The sequence below is a fragment of the Diceros bicornis genome, chromosome 17 (genome assembly GCF_020826845.1).
Source record: "Diceros bicornis minor isolate mBicDic1 chromosome 17, mDicBic1.mat.cur, whole genome shotgun sequence".
NCBI classification, from domain to species: Eukaryota; Metazoa; Chordata; class Mammalia; order Perissodactyla; family Rhinocerotidae; genus Diceros; species Diceros bicornis.
This window is the reverse complement of record NC_080756.1, coordinates 54,967,717-54,988,723: the sequence shown is the minus strand read 5'-3', so window position 1 is coordinate 54,988,723 and position 21,007 is coordinate 54,967,717. Positions and strand designations below refer to the sequence as shown.

The window sequence follows — 21,007 nt, the reverse complement described above, 5'->3', positions numbered from 1 at the left end:
AACTATGCCCAAGGGACAAGGGGCAGCAAATTTCTCTAGCTCCGGTGAGATATGCCCTCCATCTCCCCTGACGAATGAAGTTACAGCAAAAGCGAGGGAGAGAGCCAGCAAGACAGCTGCTTACGTTTTCAGCCCCCAGGCCAGCCCAGCGAGTTCTGCTGCTGCTGCTCCTTCGCCAGTGCTCTGACAGTCCCATTTTCATTACCATTGAGGTCTGGGCTTGAACTCAAGTTAAGAAGCCCACACATGGAGACAGAGAGAAGGTAAGAAGATGACTAGAAGGAGACATGAGAGTTGAAATTGAACAGAGAAAAGATCAAAAGTAAAGCCAGAATCCTACTTGGTTTTTTTCCATTCTCCTTTATTTCATAAACACCTAGTTACAAGTTGCACAAATCAAAAAATAAAGGCAGAGAAGGGTGTAGGGAAAATTTTTGTGATGTGTATGGGTGGGAAGGGAGAAAGGGTTGGGAACCATCCTCTCCCTCCACACAGCCCTAGACAAGGGCTATGGCCCCTGCTGCGGGGGGTCTGAGGAGGAGGTGGGCAAAGCTCCAGGGTAGCTGAGGGAGGGAGGAGGCCCCTAAACCCAGAGCTCACCCCAAAAGCCCCTTGAATGCATGGCAGGAGTAGAATGGGGAAGGTGAGGAGGTTCAAAGATGGAGCAGCAAAATGAAAAATCAAGTCAGCGGATACAGAAGTGGAGTCAACATGGTAAGGGGATTAAAGAAGGAAAAAGTAGGTAAAGGGGGCAGTGAAAGGTTCCCCCTGGGACCCCCAGGGAGAGGTGGGGGCCAGCTTGCCTGTTAATTTAATATTAAATGGGGAGTTGGAGAGGAAAAAGTTATTTCAGGGGATGACTTCTCAGCCTCTCAGGCTGTACCTGGAGGGGGAAGAGATGAGCACAAGTCAAAAGGAAGACAAAACATAAGGAGTTGGGGTTTAATCCCCTGTTCCAGTGAGAGCATTTTTCTCTTTCCATATCAACTAAAACTTTTTTTTTTTTTGAGATCAGCCCTGTGTTAACATCTGCCAATCCTCCTCTTTTTTTTTTGCTGAGGAAGACTGGCCCTGGGCTAACATCCGTGCCCATCTTCCTCCACTTTATATGGGACGCCGCCACTGCATGGCTTGCCAAGCAGTGCATCGGTGCGCGCCTGGGATCCGAACCCGCAAACCCCGGGCTGCTGCAGCGGAGAGTGCGCACTTAACCGCTTGCGCCACCAGGCCGGCCCCCATACCAACTAAAACTTTACTATCAAAGGCAGTATCTGCTGGGCACCTGGCCTGCTTCTGCCTCAGGGCAGAGGAATGTGCACAGGGACACTCCCCAGCCCCGCTCCTGTGCCTGACACCTTACAATCCCTCCCCCCAAATACTTACAAGAGAGGCTGAGGGCTGAGGGCCCTCACCAGTCATAGCGGCGGGACTGTCGGGAGGGGGAGTCCTCAGGTCCCTGTATAGCCAGGCGGGGAGGCCCCTCAGCCCTTCGTCCCCCACCCGCTGAAGCCTCATGCCGTCGAAATTCCAGAGGGCGCTGCTGCCGGAATCGGGAAGTCTCCCTCCGCCACTCATCGTCAAATGCCGCGGCCTCACCTGAAGAGGACAGAGACCAGACATGACACCTGTGTATACCTGGCTTCTGGAGGCAGATGCAAGAGTGAGCCACAGGCTTCCAAGACCAAAAAACAGGCAATGGCTGAAAGTGCGTGTGTGGAGAGGTGCTGGGAGAGGGCAGCAACTGCTTGATTTAGCAATTCTGGGTTCAGCATGGTTCCTGGAAGCCACCAGCAGGCATAAGGCATGACCACTGGAGAAAGAAATCAGGAATAGAATAATTATTTAGTTAAGGAGTATAGTCCCACGTACACAATAAATATTTGTTGATTTGGAAAAAAAATAGAGGAGAAAAAAAAACTGATTCAGATGGAGAAGGGTAGATTGCTGTCAATACCTGACTTAGGTGACAAAGTTTGCCCCTCCTTGGTGAGGACACTGCCCGCACTCCAAGCTGACAACAAGGCTCTGAGTGAGGTAAGAGCATGGGGCTCACCCATAAATTTGCCCAAGAAATATCTACGGAGGTAGGAGAGAAAGCTGGCATCTCCTAGCTCACAGGAAATGGACTAGGGGCTACTGGCCAAGAAGCCAGAAGGGTGATGAGCGGGAAGGAGGCTCACTCTCATCCAGGTTGATATAGTCCTGCCGCTCCTCCTGGTCCCCTGTGCGGTGGTTTCGCGAGCGCTGGAGGATGTGAGCTCGGTCTCGGATGTGATGCCCAATGGACATCTGCTCTAGTCCGCTGTCTGAGTCCCGAACAGTCCTCCGAGTCTCCCGGATCTGAGGTGAGGCAGAACACAGCACACTCAGCTGCCCCTTCCAAAGCCCTGGCTGTGCCAGCCCAGGACAGACAAACCACCCACAACCCAATCCTGAAAAACAAAGCCAGGGTTTCTGTGGGTGCTGTTCAACCCCACCTTCTCTGGCCTAGAAGCCCTTCCACTCACCCCGCCTGGTGCTGAGCGCATCTCTGATGTCTCTTGGTAGACCTTGGGGGCACCATCACCAGTATTGGAGTAGGAGATGACAGTGGAGGATGAAAAGGTCTGGCAGTTGCCTCCAGCCGTCATGTGTTCCTGGGGAGGAAAGGGTACAGCAGGACTGAATGGGGAGGGGTTCCCCTCTGGAGAAGGGACCCCACACTTCAGCTGCCTATTCTTGCCCGTATCTTTCTCACAAAATTTGAGAACTGAGAAAACATCAAGACTCATCATTACCCCCAAATACCTCTGAGTCCACAATAAACAAGAAGGATCTTAAGAGATTGAGCCTTAACTGCATACTTAATAAGAGTGCTGCTGCTGCTTCACTCAGGCACGAGAGCACATACAGGAACCCAGTGCTCTCTGGGTTCAATTCCTTTACCCCGCTTGAACCCTTCACTAGCACACTCTTTCCCTCTCCTGCCTCAGAGGACTCAAGGTGTTGCCGGCCAGAGCTGAGAGCAGGGCCTGGAAAAGGTATGGGGCAAGAGTCTCACCATGTTCCCAATCATGTCGTTCATCATCCCAAACATGTCCATGAAGCCACCTGACTAGAGAGAGAGATGGAGAACAGTCAGGAAAGCAAAGTCAGCGTTCAGCTTATCTTGTTCAGGGACCCACTAGCTACGTGGCTGCATATTCCCTTTCTCTTCTTCCTTTACATCTAGCAACTGCTCTTTCTCATTCTTGGAGAACATGACCAGAACACTGCATGCTTATCTGCATGTTTCTCTTCTCCATACTGCCGCCCTCCTCCTCAGTCTTTGCGGCTGCTCGGATCCAATTTCCCTTCTCCTGACTGCCCTATTTCCCCCTATCTTTAGGAAGCAAGCCAAAGTTAATGGATTCTAACCTATAAAGGCATGAAATTGTAAAAAAAAAAGACTTCTAAAAATCATCTCAAGTTGGCCCTTCAACTTCACCTCCCTCCTCAAAAGAACAAACTTTGCTAGACAATTACATTTTCCTAATGGATATGGTTCCTAGAAGTATAAGAGTCAATAAGTTAGCATCTTTAACTCACAGGTCTTAGCACCCAGCAGGCCCAGAGCTCTGTGAACACTATAAAAAGATTCTAGGGTTACCCACAAGGCTATTTCAGAGAGGCACATTTGGAAATAACATCTAAGGGTATAGAGTATGTCTGAGATGGAAAGATATGAGGAGATGAGGACTCACCATTCCCAGCATCCCAAAGGGGGAGACAGCCCCAGCCTACAGGAACAGGTAAGGAACAGGAATTAGAGACCTCATCCTATCTTATTACAGTCCCAAACCAAGCCCACGGCTTCAGCTGTCTTTCTGTCCTCCTCTCACAAAGCCCTTTTCCCAGACCCTTTCCCCACTTCTAGAAGATCATTCCACTTGCTAAGTTGGCTGCAGTACAAGACAAATCAAGCGCTTTATTAACCACCCTCCAGCCTGTCTTTGGGTCTCAGGCATATCGCAGCACCATTACCTGCATCCTGCGGCTGGTAGGCCTGGTCCCTGGCATGTTGCCATCTGTGATGCTGAGGAAGGGGCTATATCCAAAGCCACCTGACAACATGCGGTTCATATGCTGACGGTGAATAGCAAAGGGGTCCCTGTGGAGTGAGTATACAGTATGGATGGTAGAAGGACCAAGTAATCAACACCCCGCTCACCCCCAAAAAAGAAAACAGTAGTAGAGAAACAATGGCACAGATGTCTGTATCCTCTTTAAGTCCGGGCTGGAGCTGAGTATCCAGCCAGTTCCAATCAGGGCCAGCAATGGGAACCCAGATGTCTGTCTGAATTACTCAGAGCCCTGAAGTGGAGTGGGATGAGTGCTCTAGAGCATGAGGGGGGGAGTACTTACATCAGGAACATGGGATCCTCAGGCTCCACGTCCCTCATGAAGCGGAACATCCTGATTTTAGCTCCAGGGGGCTCCACACTGTAAAGATGTGAAGGCTCAAATACTTGGAGGCGGCCAGGCTTTTTGCACACCGGCTCAGAGTAGGGACTCTCAGAACACTGTCCCTTCCCTATACTGTAACTGACCCCCTAAACTCCAGTAAGACCCTTCTCCAGGTGTTCACCACCACCCTCTAGGGAGAGAAGAGCTCTTCAAATCCCTCTCTCAAGGAGGGCCATGGAAAATTTTTTCAAGCCTCTCAGTTTTCTGCCTCCCCACTCAGAGCCATCCTCTTCCCGAAGCCCTAGGCCAGAAGCATACTGCCCCTCCCCTGACGCCACTGCTCCGGATGCGAATCCCCAATGCTGGCCCTCCGCCCCATTAATGACCCCAACCACCCCGCCCCCTCCTTACACCAGCCGCTCCCAGGCCTCCCCCGGGCGGGCCTCACTATCCCCACCGCGCCTGCCGGCGGCTCCCCCGACCCCTGCCTTCGCCGGGCGCACAGGAGAGGCAGGCCTGACCCTCTCCCCTCCCGGCATCCCGGGCTCCCAGACCCTGCAGCCCTGCAGGCCCGCTCCCGTCCGGACCCGGCTGCCCGCTCTGCTCCAGGCTCACCGGTCCCCGATTCGGGCTCAGCGGCCCATCCGGCTGGTCTCGCCTCTCGGTGCACTGCAGGATCGGAGGGCTGCGGCCCGGTACGCCGGATTGGTCCTGTCGTGAGCTCCTCGGCCTCCCGCGCCGCCTCCTCCCACAGCTGCCACCTCCGTCCCCCCCCTCGGCCCACGGAGCCCGAAGCACGGCCAGGCCCGGACGGAAGTGACGTCACGATGGGACAGCCCCCCCCCCCGGGGGGGGCCGGGCCGCGGAGCTCCGCCTCCTGGTGGGCGTGGGGAGAAGGCGAGGGCGCGCTCCCGGGGCGCGGGGCCGCTGATCCGGGGCCGCGGGGTTCGCTGGAGACGAGGGGAGGGGAAGCCTCGTTAGTAACCTGGATTTGGGTTCTGTGGACAGGAAGAGGCTCCCTGTAAGGGTGTGGGGGAGGAGCAGAGGCGTGGACTCCTCGGGCGGGCCGGGGCGGGGGAGGAGGGAGGGCGGTGCGGCACGTTCCCTTGGGGGAAGGAAGAGGACCCGGGGCAGATTCCCATGGGGGAGGGGCGGGCTCCCTGTGGGCGAGGAAGTGGGGCGGATCCCTACGGGGAGCTTAAAGCAGATTTTCTACCGGAGAAGCGCTCAGCCCGGGGAGGAGGAAGGGCGGCAATTTTGCGGGGGAGGTGCATTCTAGGCAGGGCGGGGTCCTCGGAGTGACGTAGAGGAGGAGGTGACAGTTCTGCCCAGGTCTAGCTCTGGCTGCGAGAACTCGGGATAGGGCAAGGAGAATCCAGTGGGGGGGGGGGGGGGGTACTGGCCGCCAGATGGCGCTCTTCGGCCAGGCTGGAACTCTAGCCCCTTGGGAACTGGCTTGGGAGAGGCTCCTGGAACCCTCAGTTACCCTGCTGTGAAGGGTCGGCCAGGGGAAAGGCTCTAGTTCTGAAATCCTTTAGTTTAGTGCCAGTCTCCCCTTTATTTTCTCTAACTCCTGTGTCCTCAAGAGCTCCCAGTCCTGCGCTGATCTTACTTGCCTCTAGTCAGGTAGGTAGGTCAAGGGTCTGAAGTTTGAGAGAAGAAGAAAGGGTGGAGAGCTCCATTAACCCGTATCACCCAGGGGCGGAGGTGAAAACAGACCCAGGAGACCTGACTCCAAGGCCAAAGACTGATACTTTGACATACTAAATGTCTTGCATAAAATCTGGCCCAGCTGGAGAGAAGGGCCTTCCTCCTGGGTGTCAGGGGATTTGGACTAAGATGGACTTTAAACCAGACTCATCCAACCTTTAGCTCTCTCTGGTTCTTTACTCTGGCTGCTAGCCATATTTATGTTCTGTGGAGCCTTACAATGAGAAAGACTTGTTCCCAATACTTCCCTGGGGGAGAAGGAGGAGGGGGTCTCTGGTGACTCAGGTGGGAGCAGGGCTTCTCAGGTTTCTTTGGAGATAGGGGAACAGAGACAGATAATTTAGAAACTGGCAGACTGGCAAAGCCAAAGAAAGACAAAGAATAAAAGAAAATTTGTTTTTCATTGATATTTTTGGGGAAAAGACGCAGTAAAGTCTTTCTGATTTATCTTCCAGATGCTCTGTCTCTGGAGATCCCACCATGCAAGTGCCCCTTTTTCTCTTGCCCCAAACAAAAGCAGTTTGACATGTGATCAAGTTACGCCAGTGAGAGTTCTACAGCCCAGGCTTAACTGTTAAGTGGAAGCTCAAGTTCCAGCTTCTCTCTTCTCATTCCATCATGTCCATCCTTCAACAGAACTGGACATACAACTTAGCTTCTAGCCTCCTCCTTTTTTTCTTTTTCCATTAGCTGGTATCCTCTACCTACTGCCTTTAGGTGCCTAAAGCCCTTTCTCTTCTTTCTTCCAAAACTTAAGACTCTGATATCAGCCATTTTTACCTTTGCATGATTTTAAATCAATGTATTACCTCTCCTAGGAATATTTACAAATTACAACTTAGCTTTCTAACTCTGAGACAAAACTCCAAACCTGGGCTTTGTCTCAGGTTAAAAAGAAATCCTTGAACAGGTGGGAATGAAGGAGGAGATGCAAGAGCTCATTGTCAGAGTCCTCAAGGACTTACCATATAGGCGGCCATCTACTCCAGGAATTGAAGGGATGTAATCATTCTGTTCCCCCAGAACCAGAGTTTGTGTCTGTCTTCCTTCTCCATTGCCCTCCCTTGTCTTTCCTTCCTCCCACCTTCTCTTTCTCCTTCCTTCCTTCCTTTCATCTCTGTCCTTCCTTTCTCCCTCCCTGCCTTTCTCTTTTCCTCCTTCCTTCCTTCCTTCCTTCCTCCCTCCCTCCCTCCCTCCCTCCCTCCCATCTCTGTCCAATGAACTCTGATGAACAGAAATTCCTCAGTCACTGGAATGTCCTGTAGATGATAAGATGTAGGAGAGAGAGTGGGCCCTGCCAGGGCTGAAGCTTAACACAAGGAGGATAAAGATTGTTGGGAAGGAAGAGAAACAAAGTGGTTCCTATATTCACTGCTCTATCTGATGGAGCCAAAGTCAGGAAGTCCTTGAGAGAGCAGAGCTGGGCCAGAAAAGGGGCCCTCTTTGGATGGGAGGTCTGGAGCAGTCCCAGGGCAGTTGGATACTGGAACAGAGTGAGGATGGGGCAGTGATGTGGGAGTTAGAAGAGACTGGATTTCCTACCTGAGCCAAAGTGAATGGGTGTGACTGAGTGTATGTGTGTATGTATATGTGCATATGGATTGGGGGAGGAAGAAACACCCTGAAAATTAGCACGGAGGTGCCTCAGGTAGAATGAGTGGGTTGTACAGTGGACACCAGATCAGAGTGAGTAACTCAGGAGAATTTTTTAAAAATAAGCTTTTCAGTTTGTTTTTATATCCACATCAACTCAACAAATATTTATTGAATTAGTACTTACTATGTGTCGGGTACTGTTCCTGGCTCTGGAGATATAGTAATGATATAGACAAAAATAAAGCGAGGTAGAAGGGGGAAAGAGGAACAGGCAAGCAGCTAGGAGGTGGTAGTTGCTTTTTAGGGTGACTAGGGAAGGCCATACTGATAAGGTGACATTTAAACAGAGACCTTAACAAGGTGAGGGATAGCTGGGGTGAGAGCATTCTGGGCAGAGGTATAGCAAGTGCAAAGGTCCTGAGTCAGAACTATGCTTAGTGTGTTCAAGGGCCAACAGAGAAGCCAGTGTGCCTAGACTGATATGAATGACAGAAGAGCAGTAGTAGAAGACAAGGTCAGAGAAAGAAGGAAACCAGATCATGTGGGACTTTGTAAGACCTACAAAAGGATCACTCTGGCTGTTGTATGGAGAAGAGAGTATTGGGGACAACAGCAGAAACAGACCTATTAGCGTGCTGTTGCCATAATCCAGATGAGACATGACGGTGGCTTAGAGTAGGTTAGAAACAGTGGAGGTGATGAGAAGTGGTCAGATTCTAGGTATGGTCTGAAGATGGAGCTAACAGAATTTGTTGATGGATGGATGCAGTATCAGGGAGAAGAGTCAAGAATGACTCCAAGGTTTTTTTGACCTGGGCAACTGAATGAGAAATAAATGACCATTTGGCTTGCCACACTGTACTGAGTACATATAGGTACTGGTTTGAGAATATATTGAAACTGTGTCTGGCTGGAAGATCCTGACCACGTGGCTACACAGGATAACTGACCCAGACAGTCTTACCTTTAGAAGCTAGCCACCTAAAATAGGAGGAGATGTGAATAACAGGAATAATAAGTGAATTCCATACCTAGTTTTACCATAAGATATTAGATGTTAGTTAGACCATCCTGGGTAGATATGCTAATGTTAATGGTTGGCATTAGCATTGGAGTTTTAAGTTGGAAGAACTTCCTGTTGTCCTTTGATCATTTCAAGAAGACATCCTGAAGGAGGCAGGATGTCTCATGATTAACATGGACGTGCAGGATTGAAGTTTGTGCCACCTGTGCGGTAGTTCATGTCAATAAATATTTATTGAGCTCCTACTGTGCACTCGGCATAGTGCTAGGTGCTGGGGATGAAAAGACAAGTAAGACATGGTCTCTGCCCAAGAGGGTTCACAGCCTAGTGAGGGTGCCCAAATGGAATCCATTATAATCCTGTGATGAAGGCCACAATAGAAAGATGTATGTTAAAAGGGCAAAAGTGTTCAGAAGACGGAGTGAGTGATTTGGGGCGGGGGGGGGGGGGGGGGGGGAGGCAGAGCCGGAGAGCATTCCAGGCAGAAAATGGGATCAATACAAGGGCACAGAGGTATGCCCCATTTGGGAAGAACTATGAGGAGTGAAAAAAAAACTGCTGAAGTGGCCAGCCCAGTGGCGTAGTGGTTAAATTTACGTGCTCCGCTTCAGCGGCCTGGGGTTTGCAGCTTCATATCCTGGGTGCAGGCCATGCTGTGGTCATCCCACATACAAAATAGAGGAGGATGGGCACAGATGTTAGCTCAGGGCGAATCTTCCTCAGCAAAAAGAGGAAGATTGGCAACAGACCTTAGCTCAGGGCCAATCTTCCTCACTAAAAAAAACACAAAACACTGCTGAAGCAAAACTTTTGAGGGAACAGTGGTAAGAGATAAGGCTACAGAGGTTAAAAGGGAACAGACCTTGAAGGGCCCTCTTTGCTTCTGGACTTTATCCTATAGGCCTGAGGAGGCTATCAGAAGGTTTTATGTAGGGAAATTACAAGTGTCTCTTTGCATTTTAGGTAGAAAGGCAGTTTATGCATTTCAGGAAACATGTTTGAGCTTCTACAATGTACCAAGTAGGGAGGTAGGTGCTGAAGATACAAAAATTCTTAAATCATGATTGAAAACCCTAATTAATTAAGCTTAAAGTCAGGGAGTGATGGTGACCCCTGGAGCAAAGGCAGGACTGGGTTTGGAGAGAAGAGGAGGCACTCAAGGAATCTTCGAAAAGTGAAATGTGAAAGCTCTAGGCAAGGAGAGCAAAGGTGGGTCTCGGATGACTCCTTGGCATGAGTGAACGGGTGGAGGACAGTACCTTTAACTGAAATAGAAAACGAGGGAACCTCTCTTGGAACATGTGGGGTTCGAAGAGCTATGGAGGACCTAGGGAGTGATGAACAGAAGGGCACTGGAGTCGTGACTCGAGCTCAGGCGAGAAGTCGGCGCTGGAGATAGAGGTTTGAGAGTCGTCAGTGTTTGAGGCGCGTGTGGCAGTGGGACTTAAATCCATGGAAGTGCGTGATGGACTCGCTTAGGGAGGCTGTGAAGGGTGAGAACAGGACCTCTGAGACTGGAGTCACCGGGAAAGGTCCAGTCGACTCTGTCCTTGCCTCCTCCTGGTTATTAAGTCCTCCCTCAGTCTTTTACCCTCTGGGCAACATAAGTCGCTAGCTGTCACTCCTGGTCCCATTTTCCTTGGCCTTTTCATTTTTACTTTCCTATCCTCTGGGTCAGCCATATAGGCTGTATAATCTGTGGAAATGTGGAAACCTTGAACCAACATGCACCTGTGGTGAAGCAGATGACAACAGTGGCCCAGGTGACCTTCACCACAGCAGCCAGAGTCACTCTTGACTTTCTAGTACAGAACACGGGATGGAGAAAGGAAAGGAGGTGGAAGAGGAAGAGACAGTTTCGGGCCAGGTTCTAAAGGGGTGCTGTCCCATACCGTGGCCACTAGCCACAGGTGGCTATTTAAATTTAACTAAAACTAAGTAACATAAAAATTGCAGTTCCTCCTTTGCACTAGCCACGTTTCAAGTGTTCAGTAACCACACGTGGCTAGTGGCCACTGTATTGGAAAGTGCAGATGTAGAACATTTCCTTCATCACAGAAATTTTTTTTTTAAGATTTTTATTTATTTATTTATTTTTCCCCCCAAAGCCGCAGTAGATAGTTGTATATCATAGCTGCACATCGTTCTAGTTGCTGTATGTGGGACGCGGCCTCAGCATGGCCGGAGAAGCGGTACATCGGTGCGTGCCCGGGATCCGAACCCGGGCCAACAGCAGCGGAGTGCGCGCACTTAACCGCTAAGCCACGGGGCCGGCCCAGTCATCACAGAAATTTTTATTGGACAGAGCCAGAAAGCAGCTATAAATATTATCTTCCTTCTGGACTTTTTTGAAGGCCTGCAAAGGCTTTTTGAAGAGTTCACATGGGGGAGAAATTGAAAGGAGGGCATTGGAGGGTTGGGCAATAGTAAACTATTCTAGGTGTAAAACTGAAGGATGTCATGAAGAGGGTGGGGAGAATAAGCAAAGCCAATCCAAGGATCTCGGGGAGAGGTATGATAGTGAAACCAATTATTTTTGCTGGGGAGAAAGTTCATGGGGAAGTAGGAAAGCCACAGAAACTTTGGTTGTGATGTTGATACCATAAAAGACAGACGGTGACCACCAGGACGTCAGTAGCTAAGGAGAAGATCCCAAGTCAGAGAGCGGCAAGCCAGTATCCCGGTAACCTGTTGTGTGTTTTCCCAAACCACTCAAAGAAACAAGGTTGAGAGGGCTCTGAGATTGAGTCCAAAATGGTGTGTGAGGGCTAGGAAATCAGTGATTTATTGAGCTCTTCCTCTTTGGTGCCTAGCATTGTGCGGGGTATTGTGCACAGAAGGAGACAGTCAGTCAGGGTGGGGGAACCAAGAAAGGCTATTTGGAGTTGGGAACAATGGGTAAGGATTTGCAAAGTCAGGAGAGATCAGGGAGGCATTCCTGAGAAGGAGTACCCATGGAGATGGGACAGTGCGCTGTCTGGTCTGACTGGTGGAAAGACAGTGCTGGATACATGTCCCTTTTCAAGTGGTACTTTGTCTCCCCATCTATTCCTTGAGGGCAGGGACCATGTGTTTCTCGTTCAGCTTTGTGTCTCCATCATATAGCACAGTGCCTAACACCTAGTAAGAGCTCAATAAAAGTCTGTTAATGTGCAAGAGTTCAAGCTTGATATAGACGGCAAAAAGAAAACTTAGAACTTTTTTTTAGTTTAACTCTACTTAAATGTGAGTAGAATATGAAGATGGATACAACTTGACTGGTAGTGTTCATGATGAATGTGCCTTAGTGGTGTTGTGCTGATGATTTCTTAAGTAACCCTCCTGGGGGCAACATACTCAACACAAACATGATCAAAGTTAAGCTGGTTTAGGTTTCCAGGAAGCTGGAGAGGGGAAGGAATTCACTTAAGAATGAGATGAAAATAATTAGAATTGAACACCTTCCACACATCAGTGAGGTAAAATTTCTAGGATGTCAGGCCAGAAGTCCTAGTTTCCAGGGGTCTCCTGCCTCCCTTGTTCTCACCTGGGCTCCTTTTCCCCCCCGCTCCAGAAAATGTGTAAGCACAGGTTTCCCCATTCAACTAGTAGAGAAATTCTCGTTTGGACTGTGGAGTAATAGAACTCTAGTAATAGGCAAGCCTCCATAAGCCCTCAGAAATAGTTCTCTGGGAAGGAGCACACACAGGTTGGCATCATTTACCACTGTTGGCCCCAGAGAGCCAGAGACTAATCCTGAGGACTATGGGGGTAGGCTTTCAGCATCCCACTCACTCCAAATTCATCCCCAAGTCTCCTTCTAGCTTCTTTCTCATGAAGCCAAGACTTCAGGAAACTGGTCTGTTGTCCAAACAGACACAGAAGCCTAAGGGATGCTTCTCTCATGCAGGAAGGGAATTAGATCCAGGCCTCCTGCTTCCTAGATCTTTTCCTGTGGTCCCTGAGGATCCCAGTGTCCAAACTCTTAGATTCTCAAGGCGCTCCCTTGGGCCCTGGGGCAGGATTCCCATTCTCTGCCTCTCCATCTCCATGGAATTTTCCACTGCAGCTGCCTCCGCTCCCAGACACCCCTCCCTGGGCAAAATTCCCGGCTCCCTCCGCCTCCCCTTCCCTAATCACACCTCATTCCCACCCCCGGCCCCGAGGCCCAGCCCACAGTCCGGCCCACACCCCATACTAATCCTGGTGGTCCCAGTTAGAGAAATAGGAGGCCAGGCCCTTATAGAAGGGTGAGAGGGAGGGTCCTAGGCTCTCTCCAGGGAGGGCAGACAGGACAGTGGAGGCGCTGGTCCCCTGTGGGGCTGGAGTGGGGGGAGTGGCCCTCCTCAAATCCCCATATAAGGCAGGGCAAGCAGTTAGGCTCCTGGATTGGCTGATTCAAATGAGCATTCCACCTGGCAACAGGGTTTCTATTGGCTCTCAGGAAAAATAGGAGGAAGGTGGATGGAGGTTGTTGGTGGCGGTGATTGAAGGGGGGAGGGGAGTGGAGGTGACCGGAGTGGGGGGCGGTTACCAGGGCAACAGGGTAAGAGCCCAGCAGGGTGTCCGAGACAGCAGGCGGGGCTGGGAGGTGGAGAAGAGGGAAGAGGAAAGGAGAGTTGGGAGGGAGAGGAAAGAGACTGACAGGGAGGGAGAGCCACAGGGAGACTGCGGGGGGGGGGGGGGGAGGAAGGGGGAGCGGGAGAGAAATGAAGCAAGAGAGTACAGAGATAGAGAGGGTCAGAGATCGCTCAAGACATCAGCGAGTGAGTCAGAGAAACAGATTGAGAGAGAGATGGAAAGATCTCAGAGAAAGATGCACAGGGTCCGGCAAGGAAAAACCTGGGTGGGGCTCCAAGATTTTTGAGGAGTCAGAGACTGAGAAACTGATAGAAGAATCAGAAAAAGAAATTGGGAGGTGTGTACACCAAGGGACCAAAGGATGGTGTATTTAAGCACTCAGATACTAAATGATGATGACGGATCAGTGTCTTTTTTATTAAGTGAAAATGATAAAAAAAAAGAGGGATAATGATAATGATAGACAAATATGGGAGTGCACACACACCAAAGATACCTTTTTCTAAGCCTAGCCTTCCACCCCATCTACCTTCTGACCTTTAATACACACCCCAGCTCCTGTGCCCTCCTGAAATCCCAAGCTTCTCAAAATGACTCAAAGATACTAAGACTGAGGGCAAACAACTGAGGATGTGTGGAATAGGGTGGGGCTGGAACTCCAGACCTGGACCCCTTGCAAAGGAGGCAATATAATCCAGGAAGACTGGGGAAGATGGCATCGGAGGAAAGAACAGCAAAGAGAGGGAAAATGTGGATAATAAGGACACGAAGAGAAAGTTGAGGAAAATCAGTTAAGGATATGGGGCCAGGTGACAGACTCAGATGAGACAAGAACAGGATATCTGGAGAGCAAGGGAAAAAGATCAGAGGTGGAAGGGTAGAGGGCAAATGAGAAGTGGAGAAGAGGTGACAGAAGAGTAAGAGATGTGAGATATGAATGGTTGTGAGGGAGGGGTCTGGGTACCAATGAATGAGGAGGGATGAAGGGAAATAGAAGGACCAGGCAAAGAAAAGTGAGGTAAGACGGGCGAATAAGAAAGATCCAAGATGGAAGAGAGGAAAGGAGACTGGAGAGCCTCTGAGTCCCCTCAGATCACAAGAAAGAGACAGGAGGGGAGGAACCCTGCAGGGGTCACAGATGTCGGCCTCGGGCAGGACAGAGGGTGGGTTGCCCTTTCTCCCCTCCCATCTCTCAGGGGCACCCAGAGAATGTAGATGCAGGATGAGAGGGGAAATCCAGCGTGATGTGGAAGTAGCTCTCCACCCTCTTCCTCTTCTTCAAGCTTTTGGTTTCTCAAATACCTGCCCGGCCTTCCCATCTGCTCCCGTCACTCCATCCTTTGGCAAAATCTCAGGGCTTTTGGGGGGATCAGAAGTATTCTGGCCATCCCTCCAGTCCGCCCTCAAAAGACAGACTCCACCACATTCCCAGGCAGTAGGTCGGGATTCGGAGAGGTCCCTCCCCGCAGGAACCCCACCCCTTCCCACCTCCTCGCCCCACTCTTTTCTCCGCGACCGTCAGTCTCTCCATTTCCCCCTGCTGGTCTTGTCCCTCCCGCCTCTCGCGCTCTCCCTCCCCTCGCTTTCATCCTCCTATCCCCACCTCTCCAACCTCCGCTTTCATCCCCCTCCCCTCTCCTCTCCTCCCCGCTCCCGCCTGCCCCACCCCTGGGAAGCCCCTCCCGTCGGGCAGCTCCGCCTATATAAGCGGGTTCCCTGCCCGGGGGCGGCAGCGGCTGGTCGGCGGCAGCTCTGCTGGTGCGGGGGCGGCGAGCCGAGGACCGAGCGACCGCGGCCGGAGCGCGCCGGCCACCGCCCGCACCGCCCTTGCGCCCGCTCTCCGGACGGCCGCAGCCCTGCGGGTCTCCGCTCCAGACCCACCCCCGCCCCACCCCGCGCGCCTCTGCCGCCTCTTCCAGAGACCCAGCTTGCTGAGCGGCCGCCGCTGCTGCTGTCGCCGCCGCCGCCGCCACCGCGCCAGGTTCCGGCCGCGGCCACCCTCCGCCGTCCAGGGCCCCTCCGTCCCGCCCGCGGGACCCCGGCTCCCCGCCAGCCCCGGCCCCGGCACCATGTCGGAGAAGAGCGTGGAGGCAGCGGCCGAGTTGAGCGCCAAGGTACGGGCGGGCCGGCGGCGGCCTGGACCCCGCGCGACCCCGCGCCACCCCTGGGCTCCGTGCGGTCTGGTGCCTCGGGCCCCCCCGACGGCCGCACACTGCCCCGGCGCCGGGTCCCCGAGGACCCCTCTCCGCCCTCCCCCCGCTGCCCAGCCTGGCGCTGCTGCCCCGCGCCGCGCGGCTTCCGCCAGCGCCCTCTAGCTTCCCGAGCGCAGCGCGCCGCTCCGGCCCCGCCGCCCCGGCCCGCCGCCGTCCCCACCCCTCTCCGGCCCAGGCTCGCGCCTCGACCCGGGCCGGTTTCCCGTCGGAGTCCGCGTCTGCCTTTACGGTGCCCCCTGTCCCGCTCCCCTCTCCCTGCGCCCGGGTTCCCCGTCTCCTCTTCCAGTCTGCCCTCACCTTTCCTCTGCTAAGCGGTTTGAGATCCTCAAGTGTAAACAGGACTCTCTCGGGAGGCGACTCCTCTCGGGCCCCTCCCCTCGAGGCCCGACCGGCTCTTGCTTCTCTCCGCAGACAGCACTGACTCTATTTTCTCATTCCCTCCTTTCCTTCCATCTATATCCGGATATTCCTTGCTCCACTGGCCTTCAGCTTCATTTTCTCTCCCTAGCCCTCCTCCAGCCTCTCCCCTACACTTAAAGAATCTTGAGTTCCTAAAAATCAGAAGGGGGGCGGGAATGGCCTTCGAAACAGCTGGGTCTCAGCATTGCATGGCATTGCTTCGAGCCCTCCTTGCTCTCATCAGCTCCCTTCCCTGGCCCCCTCCCTTTGCCCTTGCCTCTCTTCCAGCCTTCCTCTAATTTCCCTAGGGAACCTGCTGAGCGTCGCTTTGGGAAATTAATTCGGCCAGGGTTTGGGGGCTGGGAGCCCAACCTTGGGGGGGTTGCTGAGGAACAGTCACAGAGGTCTCCCTGAGGTCTGTGAAGTGAGAGCGGGGAACCAACCAGACGAAAGGCAGTGGGAGAGAAGGGCCTATGTGTCAGATCTGACAGGGGGTGCCGTGTGGCCCTCCGGTGGGCTGTGCGGTGGCATGTGACTTCACTGAGTAGGTGTCTTTGTATGTCTGAAATCCAGCGGGTGTGTGGGACTGCCCGCGTCAGTTACATGTGTGCGTGTGGAGATGGAGGTGATCTGGAGCCATGTTGCCGCTTTGTGAGTGCCGAGTGGCTCCACTGTGCTCTTGTGCTGTCTCAAGAGTGTGTGCCAGAATGCCCAAACACCGGGCCATGTGTCTCCCGGTCGCGTGGGCACTCCTCTGTAGCTGTGTGTGTGAATCGGTGTCAGCCTGTGTCAGTGTGTGTGCCTGTGTTGAGTAAATGAGGCCAGAGAGCTGCTTAGCACAAGACCCAGGTCACATACCCTCCTGGAATAGGGATCATGGAAGGACAGTGACCAGAAGGACAGGACAGGGGAGGAGAGGGCCCGGCCCCTTGGACTTTGGTTTCTGGTAGTCTCACTCCCTCCCTTGCACTCTCTGTGCCCCCCTCCCTCCATCAGCCCAGATGGGAAACTCAGGCCAGGGCCACACAGACCTGGTGCTGGGGCCCCCAGAGAGAGGCTGACTAGCCCCTGGCTCTCCAGGCCTAGGATGTAGGGGAAAGCCCACCGGGTAGCAGAAATGTGGTGCTGACAATGTGGCAAAGAAATGAGGAGAGCGAAGTGGCATGAAGCAGCCTAGCTGGAGTGAGAGAGTCCAGCGATCTGTGCCCCCCTTAAAGGGAGAGGGAATTGAGTGTCCCTCCAGGCCAACCATTCTGCACCAACCCCCTCTTCTATCCCCAGTCCTGTTCCAGAAAGGACACACCCTCCCAGGGTGCTGTCCTCACCCAAAAAACTTCCATCCTCATGGAATCAGATACACAGGGTTGCACACCAACACCAGATCAGATCACACGGAGACACCCACAGTGTCGCTCAGTGCCTGCCAAGGGGTGGGGTGGGAGAGGACTGGAATCTAAACTGGAAGGGCCACTGTGGTGACCAGAGGGAGGGGACTGTCTCATGAGCATATCCTGCCCCATCAGAATAAGACATCAAGAGGGTGCCTGCTGGGACCGTGGGGTGAAACGGGAGAGGGGCAGTGTGGAGGGAGGGTGTTCTAGACAGGTACCTTCCCCAAATACATTCCCATCCCACCCTAGACACAGACCTTGTTTGTCTCTCTTTCCATCTCCCATGTCCTATACGCTTTCCCTTCCACGTTTCTTTTATCCTGCTTTACCTACCATCCCCCTGGAGACGGTTACTCCTACTCTCCACCACACACCATGGGTGGTAGGGAGGAGGAAATGACTTGAACTGTTTTTGGGTGGCAGTGGGAAAAACTGAGAGGGGGTGCTGGAATCGTGCTAGGGTGCTCTCCCTGTTCCTGTAGTGTTTGGCCAAGTAGGAGCCTGAGGATTCTGGGGACACACAGACACAGACACAAAGCCTTTCAAAGCTGAAGGGGAAGCTGGGAGGGATGCCCAGGAGGGAGTACTCAGGAAAAGGCCCCAGAGGTAGACAAAGGCAGGGCAGGCCGGGGAGGGGGTGGGGCATCAGGGCTGTGAGCAGATGGAGGGGATTTGCTTTGCTGAGCTGAACTCTTCAGCTAGTGAGGTTTGGGAGAACCTGAGGGGGTGGTGAGCAGTTCCCTTGGCCGCCTATTCCCCTGTCTTCATCCCTTCTCCTCCTCTCTTGAGTCTTGGGGAAAAGGTGTCTGGTCACAGCCCCTTGTGGCCTTAAGGACCCTGGCCCTCTGTTCTGTCTCTAAGGTGCTGTGACCACCATCTCCATTTCACACTTGTCTAAGCTCACCGCAGAGGGAGAACCGGGGCTGGAGGACTTATGGGCTGTAGATCGTTTGTGGTGAGAGGAAGGTGACCTCTTTCTCTCTCGCAGGACTTGAAGGAGAAGAAAGAGAAGGTGGAGGAGAAGGCAAGCCGGAAAGAGCGAAAGAAAGAAGTGGTGGAGGTGCGGAGGGGTGTGGGGGGTGACCACACCTGCCCACTATCCCCCCTCCAGTTACCTTCCTTTCCTTTGACCCCTCCCATTCTCCTTGTCCCTCCCTTCGGGCCCTGGCAATGCCCCTTGCTGTTGGTGGGTGGAGGCACACAGCCAGCCTGACACTGTCCCTCTCCTGGTCCCCACAGGAGGAGGAGAACGGAGCTGAGGAGGAAGAAGAAGAAACTGCTGAGGACGGAGAGGAGGAGGATGAAGCGGAAGAAGAAGGTGGGGAGGGGCAGGGGAGGGTGGGCTTAAAGGAACAGAGTCAGGGTGGGTTTGAAGACCTGAAGCAGGGCTGAGGGCGACCACAGGGGGTCTCTGCCGGAGCTTCCTGCCCTTCCCCAATGACCCATTTCTGGCTCCTCAGATGAGGAAGAAGAAGAAGATGATGACGAAGGGCCTGCGCTGAAGAGAGCTGCTGAAGAGGAGGTTTGGGCTGGGTTGTGGGCCTGAGGGGCTGTCAGGGATGCAGCAGGGCTGGGAGTCCTTTGGATTTGGACCCAGATCCCTGTGGTGCACGGGGCGGGGGGCTGGAGCAGGGTCGGGACAGGGGCAGGTCCCTCTCCCATGTTAGAGCTACCCAACTCTTTTCCTCTCACAGGATGAAGCGGATCCCAAGCGGCAGAAGACAGAAAATGGGGCATCAGCATGAGCCCCCTGCCAGTGGGCTGGGGGTGGGAGGCCCCTCAGGGCCTGGAGGTGGGGTGGGAACAGATGAGTGCAGCCACTTTTCACCTGGCTCCTTGCTCTGGGCCCTGCACCAGAGCTGCCACCCTCTTTCTCCCCAGCCTTCTCATGTCCGCCTCTCCAGACACTGCCCCTCCCTCCATCCTTACTCTGCCATTGTTCCACCTCCTGACCTGCTCCATCTGAGCTCCCCAGCTGGTCCCCAGTGGCTCCTCTCCCCTTCCTTGCCCTCTTTCTCCCTCCTCCAGCCAATCCCACCCCTCTTCTGGTAGCCTATCCTTCCTCACCTCTGCATCCCAGCCTCGTGTCCTGCCCATCCCTCCCCTGCCTGATCCCTAGGTCTCCCTCAGATCCCCTTCTCTCAGACAGCGCCAGGCCGGGGTGGGGTCAGGGTTGGGGCCAAGCCCCACAGCCGCCCCCCTCCCCTCCCCTTTTTGTATAATTTAATAAAGAAATGGTCGCGCTTCTGTTTTTAACCTGTCTCCTGCTTTCCCGGGGCCGAGTGAGGAGAGTGGGGCGGAGGGAGGAGGGTGGCCGATGTCACATTCTGTCAGGACCCCATTCTATAAAAAAGCAGCAGCACTTCCCTACCACCCACCCCTCAAGAAGACAGGATCAGCCCTCCAGGGGTGGACACAGAGCATGGCTTCTTTGAGAGCTGACTCTGTCCTGGTTTTGGATTCTTGGGGATGCTCCTGCCTAGCCACACACACTTCCCTGCTAGCCCACACCAGGTCTAGACACTGCTGAGTCCAGTGGAAAGCTACCAGCTCTGTTGTGCTGAACCAGGCAAAGAAACAGCCTCAGAAACAGGAAGTTCCACCCCTGAAGTGGGAGAGGGCTGGGAGGCCTGGGTCTCAACCCCTCGGACCAGGAGTGCGAGTTGCCTGGCGTTAAAGGTGCCCTTGGCCTGGCTCTGAGGAAGCAGGGGAGAATTCCAGGTCTTTGAGTTTCTGGCACCCGCTCTCCACCTCTCCCAGCTGGGCTCCTCAGGCGGGGTGGGGGTGGGGGTGGGGGGTGGGGGGGACCTCCCTCAGGAGTTCCCTTCTGTCTCAGGCTTCCTTCCCTAGTTCTGCCTCAGTTCTTCTTGTGTTTGAGCTCTGTTGCAGGATTTTTGCATTTCTCCATATCGCCCTTGCCTTCTCTTAGTTCAGAACCTCTGGACTGGGAGAAGCTGCTGTGTACACGGGTCTGAGCTGGAGGGTGGGGTATGTGACTCACTAACACCACCATTCTCCCAAAAGACGGGAAGACAACTCACCCAGGGTCAGGACTGCGCGCGCGCGCGCGCGCGCGCGCGCGCGCACACACACACACACACACACACACACACACACACGGCTCTTCACACTCCCGGTTTCACCTTGGCAAATTATTTAATCTCTGAGCCTGTCTCAGTTTTCTCATCTGCACAATGGGGGATAATAAATTTCATGAGTATGTAAAGTATCCGATACAGTGCCTAGCACATAATGAAGGCTCTGTACAATGTAGCTATTCTTTTCCCTGGGCTTGGGAACCCTTCCCCAGAGCTAGCATCTCTTAGGGTACAGGAAAGCTTCCTGTCTACCCTATTCCCAGGAGGCACTGTCTGGATGGGTGTACAGGGGTAATGAAGTTCTGGGAGGCTGAGGGAATGAGGGAGGGGCTGAGTACCAAGGAAAGGGCCTGCCAAGAAGGAAGTGTGAATATCGGGATTGGGGAGGCCGGGTAGAGGTGGGCCAGCAGGTAGTTGCAGGCAGAAATGGTTTGGAGAGAAGCGCAGAAGGTCCCTGAGAAAGAGAACAGTCAGGGAGGTGAGGGAGGGAGAGGAGGGGGTGGCGGGGACACCCAGGACTGAGGAAATAAACAAGGGGAGCGCCACCACAGGGGTGGAGGGTAATGCTGCTGGGAATCAGCCCCCTCAGAC

The 21,007-nt window shown here is 53.5% G+C and overlaps 2 protein-coding genes across 3 annotated transcripts; one reads left to right on the top strand and one right to left on the bottom strand.

Moving 5' to 3' along the window:
* Positions 1–340: 340 nt before the first annotated feature.
* MLF2 (myeloid leukemia factor 2) lies at positions 341–5,241 on the bottom strand. 2 transcript variants are annotated; one of them, XM_058558929.1, is made up of 9 exons: positions 5,041–5,239; positions 4,384–4,461; positions 4,003–4,129; positions 3,723–3,758; positions 3,041–3,094; positions 2,508–2,636; positions 2,181–2,340; positions 1,384–1,596; positions 341–883 (listed from the first exon to the last, which is right to left on the bottom strand). In XM_058558929.1, exons 2-8 carry the CDS (start codon positions 4,431–4,433, stop codon positions 1,409–1,411), a joined length of 744 nt encoding a protein of 247 aa, XP_058414912.1. In that variant the 5' UTR covers positions 4,434–4,461; positions 5,041–5,239; the 3' UTR covers positions 341–883; positions 1,384–1,408. The 2 variants fall into 2 exon arrangements, with proteins under 2 accessions (XP_058414912.1, XP_058414913.1); XM_058558930.1 differs by lacking the exon at positions 4,384–4,461 and having other exon boundaries at positions 5,041–5,241.
* On the top strand, positions 4,807–19,574 carry PTMS (parathymosin). Its single transcript, XM_058557430.1, has 7 exons — positions 4,807–5,089; positions 5,180–5,370; positions 14,755–15,429; positions 18,307–18,378; positions 18,558–18,636; positions 18,779–18,840; positions 19,013–19,574. The coding sequence occupies exons 1-7, from the start codon at positions 4,807–4,809 to the stop codon at positions 19,061–19,063; spliced, it is 1,413 nt and encodes a 470-aa protein (XP_058413413.1). The 3' UTR covers positions 19,064–19,574.
* Positions 19,575–21,007: the final 1,433 nt, after the last annotated feature.